Source organism: Etheostoma spectabile, chromosome 1, assembly GCF_008692095.1.
Source record: "Etheostoma spectabile isolate EspeVRDwgs_2016 chromosome 1, UIUC_Espe_1.0, whole genome shotgun sequence".
NCBI classification, from domain to species: Eukaryota; Metazoa; Chordata; class Actinopteri; order Perciformes; family Percidae; genus Etheostoma; species Etheostoma spectabile.
In genome coordinates, this window is record NC_045733.1 from 12,473,357 (window position 1) to 12,485,184 (window position 11,828).

At 41.4% G+C, this 11,828-nt stretch overlaps 1 protein-coding gene across 5 annotated transcripts in view; it reads left to right on the top strand.

The window, feature by feature from the left end:
- Window positions 1–4,145, top strand: part of si:dkey-56m19.5 (fibrous sheath CABYR-binding protein) — a 4,699-nt gene extending 554 nt beyond the window's left edge. Inside the window, exons 2-3 of one of the 5 annotated variants that reach the window (XM_032527333.1) lie at window positions 1,804–2,373; window positions 2,419–4,145. In XM_032527333.1, coding sequence (XP_032383224.1) covers window positions 1,812–2,373; window positions 2,419–3,554 — 1,698 coding nt within the window. In that variant the 5' untranslated portion in view covers window positions 1,804–1,811 and the 3' untranslated portion in view covers window positions 3,555–4,145. Of the gene's footprint in view, window positions 1–1,803 lie in introns of all 5 variants that reach the window. The other 4 variants (XM_032527246.1, XM_032527502.1, XM_032527420.1 and 1 more) reach the window with 4 other exon arrangements.
- The last annotated feature ends 7,683 nt before the right edge of the window (window positions 4,146–11,828 follow it).

Here is an 11,828-nt window from a genome sequence, read left to right on the forward strand (position 1 = left end):
TTTTTTTTTAAATTAGGCTAGGTTTTAATCAACAAACTTATGGGATAAAGAAAAGTACAAAACAAAGTTATGAAGTTGTGGTGCTAGTGAAGAATTTAGTTTTCTTTTTGCATGTCTCTGTGAGTAGGCCTACGACATTTTCAAAAAACGGGCAGAGCAGCTGAGAGAAGCAGCGGTGGGCGGGTTGAAATGGGGGATGGAGACCCCTTTACAGCCTTTATAACTCAAGTATTTGTGGCCAGTGAAGGCTATAGTGTAATTTCCCTGTAGTAGCCCATATTCTACACTACTGTACAGACAGCACAGTGTTTGTTGCCAATCTAACCTAACCCATTACTTTTGTCAGTGAGATTTGCTGGTGAGAATCCCCATCCTTTGTTACCGGTCGGCACATGCATGCGGCCCTACCTTTGTGTCTTCTTTACCTTTCTAAATGTAAACCTTTGTGTCTACTGTACATTTGATTTTCGTAGCCTATTTACTCGAAAATTGGCTTGAAATAATGTCCACAGTGATTTGATCTCAAAATAGCTTGCCAGGGTTTCCTTCAAACTGTTCCTTTTTGCTTTGTCTGATGAAGGCCGGAGACACCAGATGACAAAAATAGGCAAATAAGAAATCAATCACATAAAAATTGCAATAATGACACATTTCAAAAATAATTCATAATGAATCATTTTTACCACTAGCCTGTTCACTTTACTGTAAATCGTGTAACGGATGTGCAGTTCATATCCCATTATGGTGTATGGCGCATCCTGTCTTGATTGCTCCATTGCAGCACTATGGACAGTTCCCAGATTGTTCGAACCCTTATTCTGCCCTACATGGTAAAAGTCCCACTCTTGGCATTAATTAATGGAATTAAATAGAAAAAAGCATCCGTCAAACTAAAATAGGCTTATCAAATTATCCGACTGTTACATTTAAAATTAATGTAACTATAAACATGTAATTTCTATTCTAAATAACCACACAGTGCTCTCTTTTATTCAAACAGGTGGGTTTTCTCAGGGTCAGCTAAAACTAAATCCGTAAGATAAAGTTGAACTTCCAGTTCTCTGTTCTGTCACTGAAAGGAAGTTATATTCTGTTGCAATCACAAACCCTTCCTCTACAGCCACAACAGTGTTCCCCATTAACTCAGTTCTGCTCTTTTCACAGAATGTGTCAGTTTTGTTTTTCCACTGTTCACACAGAAAATCCACTCATAATCAATTCATATCTTGTACGTGAATGTAACAGCAGGCTTAGAATTGCAATTCTGAACTATAGTTTGTAGCTTGTCATGTTGAAAGAAGAATAATTGTGCATCTACATCATAGTTGTGCATTTCAGAGTTGTGGGCTCATTTGGCACTGAGCCTGACCCAACATTCCTGAAAGGGCAGCGAGTCTGTGGAGTTGTCTGATCTCAGTAAGGTTCCCATGCATTTACATTTGTTTTCTAGTCAAACTGTGTTTAGCAAAGAGCAGTTTCCAATTTAAATTTTTAGGTCACTTCTAGACAAAAGACTTATCTTCGATCTCCTTTCTGATACAACAAGAAACCAAGTCGAAATGAAGATTGAACCCAAGCTGCATTTTAGAAACAAATTACAGTATCAGTGTGGTGTATACACTTTAAATACCTGAAATAATTACCTTCGTAAAGTAGCGTTACCTTTGTGCTTGGGTGGCATATTTGTAGCACTGTTGCCTCACAACATGAAGATCCTGCATTTGAACCCAGCCAGCTGGGTCCTTTTGGAACAATGTTGTATCTCTCATATTAAACTACAACGTCATCTACTTATTTCTATAGGAGACACCATGGGAGGCAAACTGAGCAAGAAGAGGAAGGGATATGATGTGAGCGATCCCAAAGAGACCAAGGATGAGACCACAGCGATGGCTGCTGTTGCAGATGGGTCTGCTAAAGTGGAAGCCGGATCCCCACCCACAGAAGCTGCTGTGACAGCTGAGGCAGGCAATGTGGTAAAGGAAGCTGTTGGGTCAGCTGTGGCAGCAGTAACTGAAGCAGTAGTAAAAGCTCCAGAAGAGCCCAAATCTCCACCTCCAGAAGAACCAGATCCTGCTGCTCCAGACGAGGCAGCTCCAGTAGAGGAACCAGCTGTAGCAGCAGTAAAGGCAGCTCCAGTAGCACAAGCACCAGTTGCAGCAGTAGATAAACCAGCTCCAGTAGAGGAACCAGCTCCAGTAGTGGAACCAGCTTCAGTAGAGGAACCAGCTGCAGTAGAGGAACCAGCTCCAGTAGAGGTACCAGCTGCAGTAGAGGAACCAGCTCCAATAGAGGAACCAGCTCCAGTAGAAGAACCAGCTCCAGTAGAGGAACCAGTGACAGCAGTAGAAGAAGAACCAGCTGCAGCAGTAGAAGAAAAACCAGCTCCTGTTGCTCTAGAACCAGCAGCAGACGTACAAGAACCAGCTGCAGCTGTAGAAGAACCAGCTCCAACAGCAGTGGAGTCAGACCCAGTAGTAGAGCTTCCAGAGGCTAAAGCAGCCGCAGAGGAACCTTCTGCTCTGGCATCAGAAGAACCTGTGCTAAGTGAGGTTAAATATGCAGCTGCACCTGAAGAGCCCCCTGTAGAAGAACCTTCTGTAGCTGTAGAATCTGTGCCGGAGGTTGTTTCCATCAGCGCAAAGGAAGCACCCAAGGACCAAGTGCCAGAGCCCATCCCAGAGACTGTTACTGAGCCAGAAGCCACTGTAGAGGAGACAGTGGTTCCTGCTGCTGTCCCTGGACCTGAGCCATTGGCTGAGCCAGCTGCAGAGCCAGTGCTGGAGCAAGCCCCAGAACCAGAACAAGCCCCAGAGCCAGAGAAAGAACCAGAGCCAGAGTCTGTGGAAGCACCCCAGCAACAACCTGAACCAGACCAAGCACCAGAGACGGAGCTTGAGCTAAAACCAGAGCAACTACAAGAGCGAGAGCCTAAGCAAATGGCCGATGCAGTGGAATCTGCAGAAGATGAACAAGTAGAAGAAGTTGAGCCTGAACCAACTGTAGCCACACCTGACATTACTGAACTTGAAACTGTGAAAGCAGAAGCACCTGAGTTGTTGGAAACTGCAGCAGAGGATGGCCCCACTGAACATCAGCCTGTAGAAGAGGAATCTGTTGCAACAAAAGCCTACAGTACTGAGGCAACAGTTGAAGCACCAGAACCTGTCCCAGAGATTGTCATCTCAGAGTCCGTCTCTGCCAGTGAAATTACTGAAGAGGCAGCTGAAGCTTCTGTGGAAGAGGTGCCTTGCCGAGAGCCTGAGGTAGAAAGCAAAATGGAAAATGGAGATACAGAGAGCCCTTCCGGTACAGAGGATGTGGCAGAAGTAGATGTACTTCCAACTGTAAATGGAGATTGCACAAATACTGCTGCCATACAGACAGAGGAATGTGTTAATGGTAATGAAAAACCAGAGGAGACGCCAATCAAGGAGCAGAGTGACTTTGAACTAAAAAAGGAGCTGAACCTGAGCGAGGATGTCCAGGAAGTTCCCGATGGGGTCCCCGAAATGGCAGATGGTCTCAGCGCTGAGGTCACCCAAGCAGTCTGAAAAGGAAGCCATCTTTACAAATCAATGTGAATTCAGATTAATCCTCTGAGGGTGCGAGAAAGCTATCAAGGTATCACAAACACAGCTAGGCTTTCTGGAATGCTGTAACACCGCAATGTCTTTAGTGGTAACTCAGGCAAAAGGATGTTTTCCTTTGAGTAACCAAAAATGAAATGCAACTACTTGGAAAGAGAGAGAGAGAGAGAGAGAGAGAGAGAGACAGGCAGATAGACAGAAAGCGAGAAAGATAGAGAGAGATCAAAGTGCAGAGAGAAGACTTAAGTTTGGAATTGAAAGGTGAGTGCAGACAGAGAGTGAAACTGGACAGCAGAGCAAAAATACTAAATGTAAATGAATGTAAATGAATGGAATGAATAAATCTGTGTGTGAGCCCGATAATTATGACAAAGTGGTGGAACACCACTCATTATTACAGTAGTATATTATCTGATTTGGAATGTCATATATCCTTTCTATTCCTATGGACATGGCATAACTGTTTTGGCCTTTTATAATAATGGTACCTGTGAGGACTGTTCATTTTAAATTGATTGTTTGAATTAGAGAATAAAACGAGATTGTTATAGCCTACACTGATCTTCTTTTCTTTCCATGCATTCTCTTGTCATCACGTGTGTTATACTTCTCTGAGGCACTAAGTTATTAATAAGATTTAGTTTACTTTACTCTATGGATCTGTCTTATTTATGAATGAGTAAACTCTTGCTCTTTTCGAACCATAACATCCAAGAATGAGTTGCATTTTTGTTTTACTGTGGTTGCAAAAGAAGCAGAGCAACATTATTTAGGCTCTGTTAATCACAAACCACTTGTTGACATCCACTGCCACTACAGCTCATATTAGCTCTAGTGGGTCAGAGTTTGACTGTAGATATATAGAGAGAGCAAAGTCCTTTAGGTCACTGGCCACATTACACATGTTTTGGATAGTGGAACATGGCTGCCAAATGTATGTATGCATGGATGTATGCAGGCAGCATGTCATGACTGTGCAAACAAAAGGATTTCACCGTACCCAGAGAAATCAGTCTAATCTCCCCCTTACCTCTTTCTCATTCACATCACCATGCCTACAGCTGAGGCCAAAGCAGCACACCCTGCCAACATTTCACAGATCCATACCGGCAAGGGGAACTAAATGGGGGAGGGGCAGGAATTCTTGCAGGAGGCAGAGAAAAGGAAGAGGGGGCAGGGGGTGGGGGGAGGGTGTTCTGGGATGAAAGCAAGTGCTATGATGCCGTACAGAGGACAAGATAGATATCTGGCCACACACATTTTCAGACTACTTCACAGATTGAAATTAGACAAGCAGTACGGATGAGTATAAGTTCAATTCAATTTATGTAGCACCAAAGTTGATGTGTTGACACCTACGTGATGCCTTGTGGTAGAATGCTGCCACGCCTGCTGCTCACACTAATGTCAGAGACTAAAGGGTCTTTGTCATACAGGTGCTAATGCACATACATTAACAAGAGTGAGTAAAGTGATATTTGTGTTTCCGTGCATATGTGTGTTCATACATGGACAGGAGGCAAGGTGGGTGTATGGGATGGAGTCTGGGCCTTAGTGGAGTATGATCATCCAACCTTGAAATGACTACTGGGCCATGGGTCAGAATATTAGAGGAGATCTGATAGTGATAACGGTAAACTCCCATAGAAGGAGCTCCATAATGGGTTCATCCACATACCAGCTCTCTTCGGTTTCTTAAAAAAAAAAAAACTCAAACACTGCACATTTATGTAAGGAATGTTGTGGAGAGGGTTTGGGGGCCGGGAGGATGAACTCGATGGCATGTTTTCGTCTCTCTTGCCAAAATAACTTACTTTGTATGCATATGGGTTGCTGCCATAGATTGCTGGTTTGAAAACTATTTTATTGTAAAAAACAGAACGAACAAAAACCACAACATCAGGTCTACAGAAAGATGATACCTGAAAGTGCAGCACATGGTACTCTGCAATTATTTTTTCAAACAATGATGACAACACACAATCATTTTTTTTATAAGGGGCAAAGTGTTACACTAAAATACTGCAATTACTACTAGTAGTGCACCCTTTTAAATGATTTTTGTTTTGAAATTTTAATGGATAAACTTACAGGCCTTCATTATTTATGAACTGCACTTCTAAAAAAAAGTGTGTTTGGCGGTGACATGATCTGCTAACCTTAAATGAACAATAGATATCCAGGGGTAGCAAGTTAAAAAAAGACCATTCAAACAAAGCACAGGACCAATGAGTGGTAGTAGTAGGAGTAAGGGTAGAAACCAGTTTTTCTTTTATTGCTACAGCTATTTATTCTTGCCAAAATGGACATCTATTTAATCACTACTAAGTCCTATTGAAGGCTCATCATTTCCTACACTTCCCTGGTTCACTTTCCTTCACTTTCTTTCCCTTTTATGTGTGTGTTTGTGTGGGAGAACAGGGTTCTTGTCTTTTGCATCTTGATTTAAACACTGCCTTAAAGTTGCATAGTTGTGAAAGGCCAGCTGCACTGCCTGGTTACCCCAACACTATGTGCTCTATATGCAAGCTCCTGCACAAAGCTCAGACTGTGTTCCAGCTTCTTTTTTCCCTGTGTGAAAACTAGCCTGCAGGCTTTAGCTTTCTGCGAATGATGCCTCTGAGAAGCAAAAGGAAAAAGAAAACGTGAACTAAATCCAAAGGCTATGTTATGTGGAAATTCATGAGGTACTGACCTACTCGGTCAAGTTTTCAAGTTTGTTAGTTTTCTTCATTTGGGCAGTGTCGAAGACACAGATCTAGAAATCACTGTTTTTAACAAACTCATCCAGATGCTATGGGTACTTTCATGGTTTATCAACTGTTAATGTGTGTGTGCAGGAATGATAGGGGAAAGGGGGGAAGAGTAGACAAATTAACAAACTACAAATTTACACATTATCTTCAATTAATTAGATACAACTATTGTTACTATTGATTATATAAAGCTCATGAAAACTTGGTTTCCAACATAGTATTTCTTTGTTGCTGTGTCTGAAATCTCGATTGACTAGCCTACTGTATATATTGCAATATACAGTATTTACCCTTCGCTACTGCAGATAATGGTGCCCTCAAAATGAAACAGAAACAAAAATGAGTAAAGTCTTGGGGATGTACGCTACTTTCTTCTAATCTCACAATGTTCTACATTTGATAGATGCAGAAAATCTACACCTGTCAGCGATGACACGAAGCAATGACACGATGATGATAAATAAGTGTCTGAAATCTCAATTTACAGCTGGGTATTGATAAACTGTTGAGTGTCTATTATAGGGAGTATAGGGACAAGTGATTCAAAGAATGAATGAAGAAGACATAAAGCAACAATTTAAGTTAAGGTTCATGAAAAAAACGCCCTTAATTATTAAAAGAGAGTTATTTTAGAGACTCCCAAACTCATTGCATTATCAGGACAGTTGACAGTGGCCTGGCAACATAAGCAAAAACAACCCCACAGCTGTCAGCAGATTTGGGTAAAAGAATGTGTTAAATCCTGATTGTCTGCCAACATTAAAATGAAAAAATCACTCATGTGAAATATTCAAAAGGGTTTTAACTTTGGCTGAAAATATTTTTGGTAAGGTAAAACTCCATCACTCATAAAAAGCTGATTGAGAAAATGTGTTTTCAGTATAAAGTGTTATGATCCATATAGATCTGCTTGCGCTGAACTGGCTCATGACAAACTTTCCTGATACAATATTTAACACGACTCTATTTACACACCTTTCCCTATGTAGAGAGTTGTTATGACGACTCCAATTCCCTGTGTGCTTCTGGGAAGGAATCTTTTAGTTTCCTCTTGATTATTACTGAGATAACAGGGAGGATGTGAGTGTGTAAGGGAGGAATGCTCAGACTTCTGAAATGCTTTGTGATATGATTGAAACTCTTTCTCTTTTTCCATCTCCTCAGCAAGCTGAGGAAATAATAAGAGTCAGGTGGCCAAATTACAGCAACAGCTGATCACTATTTATTATTCAAGCAAGAGGGTGTCGCAGCTCGAAGTACAGACAGGAAAACACACACAAGACACACATGACCGAAAATAAACAACTCACTCTCCCCTTTTCACCCTCTCTCATCCCAGAGACACACACCGATACACACACCGACACCAACACAGACACACACACATACACACACACTGATATCAAATGCTTTCACTGCAATAGCTGTACAGCAACTTCCTCTCTTTCCATTTGTGTTCTCTGAAACGGTTAGTCAGGAGAAGATGCACTAGTAATTGACACGCTGAAAGAGCAAGAGTGTTTTTTATGCATTAATCTCCTGTTTCAGACTGTGCCTGCATAAGCAAACAATGATTTTTCAAATTTTCTGTCTGGTCAAATGTTTCTCACTTTTGGTGTCTGTCTTGCACAAATGATCTGTCTCCTTTCATTTCTCCTTTAGACCTGTACATCTTTTTAGCCTCTCCCTCTCTCTCTCTCTCTCTCTCTCTCTCTCTCTCTCTCTCTCTCTCTCCCTCTCTCTCTCTCTCTCTCTCTCTCTCCCTCTCTCTTTCTCTCTCTCTCTCTCTCTCTCTTTCTGGCTGTGGGCCACCTCCAAATCAGATATGTGCACTAATGCTGTCATTTTATCAGGGCAGGCAGAAGGCTATTAGACAGAGCTCAGTGGTAGTAAGGATCAATATTGATCCATAGGGTTAGTCTAATGGACGCTGAGAGTAGCAGTGATTCCCCTTTGTCTGCTCAAAGATCCCAGCGCTTTTGCCATCACCCTCAACTCCTCACATCCCTCCACATACACACACAAACGGAAAGAAAGACGTTGCTTTATATTCTGTCTACTGCTGATGCAGCTGCTGAGCCGAGTGCCCATTTTGTGTGTGAGGGGTAAATGTGAAGATAAACAAATGGCCTGTGGATTCTCAGCCATACCTACTGTATATACATATTTCCTTACCAAGTACTCTAGGCTATTGAGAGAAGAACAAGCAGTAGATGCATTGCCACATACACGCAAATACTAGTCAACTAAAGCTAGCAACAGGACCTGAGAAACTTTTAAAACCCATTTCATGTTTTGACATCACAAAATGAAGCAGGTAGCAGTGTGGATGTCATCTCAGTTTTCATTTTGGCTCAACAGCTGCTTAGATTTTTAGTGGCCGTTGTGTCAGCAAGTATTCAATGTCACACTGTTTGCTGTGTAGCACCAAAATGAAAGTTGAGACAGCATCCACAACTGCCACATTCATCATTCTTTGGCTTCAAATCCAAATACAATAGTTTTTTTTGTACAGCAGACATTTTGACTTGTCATAGCAGGATTAGGACACAGGTGTTACTAATGACATTAAACATGGAACGGTTATATTCAAGTTTCCCAGTACTCCATGACAGCATGACAGCAAGCCAGAATGCACAGTATCTGGGCCCTGGCTGTGTCCAAAATCACTCATTAACCACTCGCTAAAAAAGCATCAACATTGGTGCAGAGTCGCAGAGTATTTTATCATAGGATTGTAAGCAGAAAGTCATAATAACAACTTAATTCATGTAGCACCTTACAAAACATGTGCCTTTACATTAAAACCAAGTCAAGTCAGGAGGAGATGAAAGCATGTATGAACTCTGAGTCAAAAATCACATCCAGGATAAGGGCCTTTTTAGGAGTATAAGATAAGGCACCCTCACCAGACAAGTTAGGGTAATTTCCTTCTTGAAATAAATCATCGGCAGGAACTTCTTGGACATCTAATTCCTAATGTCAGCATGGCAGAACGTACTAAAGGACATGTCAGTGGGAGCTGGCTTTATTAAAGCATACAGTTATGTATCATTGGCCCAGCAAGGAAAATCCATATGATGTCTTAGCATGATTGCCAAAGGGATAGCATGCATATAGTAAAAAAAAAGGTAATCCAGAATAGATCCTTGGGGGACCACACAAACGAGAAGAGTGTGAGATCTCCAAGCCTAACAATGTTTACATGCATCTTTTTGTTCCATTGTGGAATCTTGTGAGAGCAAAATATAAAGAATGAAGTTCAACTCAAATAAAATGGCAGCCAGTAAAGACAATGCACTATATAATAAATGTAGGGTGATGTCAGCCACAAACCCTGAAACCGAAGCATCATGATGAAATTCAGCCATCATAACACTATTGTTTACACATGTGCTTTTCCCACATGACACAATGTCCTCTGTGAAAAAGGCCTAGACCTCCTTTATTGGTTCATACCTCTCTCTAAACCTACATTCTTCATTCTCCTCTACAGCACCATACTTTATATTGTATTCTTAAAGTTACTTCCCGCATGTCACTAAATGCTCATTGTGTTAGCACAACACCATAGAGTTATTGATACACAAATGTACACGCTTGTACACTCACCAAAACCGTAGTTAAGTTCAGTCAAGACTTTATTTTTGATATCCAAAATGAAAAATGAAGGGATACAATCTGTAAAGCGTCCAACATCCTCTATCCGTAGACCTTCAGTTCAGATTTTTACTAAAGGTTTCCCAAAAAAATGTTACTGTTAAATTGTACTAATGACAATCATGTGTTATGAGTGCTCTTTTGAATCCTCACAAAAAAAGAAACAGTCAATTTACAAAGTTGTACACTGAACACACACCTGCTATCTCAGCTCAGTCAATGAAAGAGAGGTTGCTTACGTGAGTGCATAAGCACAGTGTGTGTTTTAGATTAGACATGGAAACTCATTATGTGCAGTCACCTTGATCAAGCCTCCAGGCCCTCTAAGTCTAAAGGAAACTTACAGTGAGAAATTCATTCCTCTTTGACTTCTTTAGCCACCTGGGTTTTTGTGATTCGAGAACTAAGCACTTGTCATTTCATTTTAACTAAGGAACAAACCAAACTCTGAAAGAACTGAGCACATTGTACTTACTTAAAATCTTCAACTTTTCTCACCTGAAGATTAATGGGAACAATTCAGAAAGTCGGCCAAAACGTTTGGAGCGGTGTTATGTAAATGGTAAAATTGATCAAAAACGTTTAGGAGAAACAAAAAGACCAACTGCTTCTCTGTGAACCAATGGAGCAAAAATACTGTAAGGGAAAGCAGAATTCCTTTATCTCCAACTTCATCCGCTTATCCGGTGTCGGGTCGCAGGGAGAGCAGCTCCAGCAGCTCCAGCAGCTCCAGCAGGAGACCCCGAACCTTTCCCGAGCCACATTAACAGACTTCGATTTGGGGATCACGAGGCGTTCCCAGGCCAGTTTACAACAAAAATAATCAGAATGATAATCAATAGATGCTTCTAAGAAATTGGTGCCATTGGCTTTTAGTGGCAGCTCGACCTACAGGAAATATGTCCTATCACACAACCTACTTTTTATCAAAACATTAAGACAGAGAGCACTTTTGACTGTTCTATTTTTATATAAAATAAATGTACTAATACATTGTCTGTGCCCTTGTAATACAATTTGTGCTGTAAACTGTTTCAGCCCCAGCCACCATGGCTGCAGAGGAGTGTCCATTGGGGAGAGATGACCTTCACTGTGCCTCTGGTGACAAAGCTAAATCAAAGCTGCTGCTTGTTTAAGACAGCCACTGTACACTGGCTGCAAGGCCCCTGGTGAATTATTGAAATGAAATGACCTCTGGCACTTTGAAGACAGCAGGGATAGGGCAAGGACAACAATGACAGACTGAAAAGTAGGCGGTGGGCAGAGACAAAGAAGGGTTTTAGTGTACGTTTGAACGTGTGTGGGATGTAAAGTTAGAAACAGATAGAGATAAAGTGGATAGCTAAGCTCAGAAGAGGAGCTTGCAGAGGTTTATGTTTGGGGACTTTCTCTCTTACTCTCTCCCTCTGTATTTATGTTTTTACGCATGTATGAATGTGCTCTTTGTAAGAACCAATATAAATTTTTCCGCCTGGAATATGAGGATGAGAATTGGAAAAGTCAGACATTTTAGACAGTCGTCACGTCTTTACAGAACTGTATGAAACTAAAAACTTAATTTGAGGTAAAGGATAAAGTAAGAGACTGGGTCAGGCATGTAGTTGTGATGGTTGATATTAGGGTTAGGGGCAAGGGGAATGCATTGTGTCAATAAGGGTCCTCACAAGTGAGTACATATCTGTGTGTGTCTGCTTGAAAGAGGCAGTAGCTTACTTACAGGCAGAGTGGTCAACTCTGCTAACTTCCTTCTGAATGGATATTCTGTTATGCAACACACACACACACACACACACACACACACACACACACACACACACACACA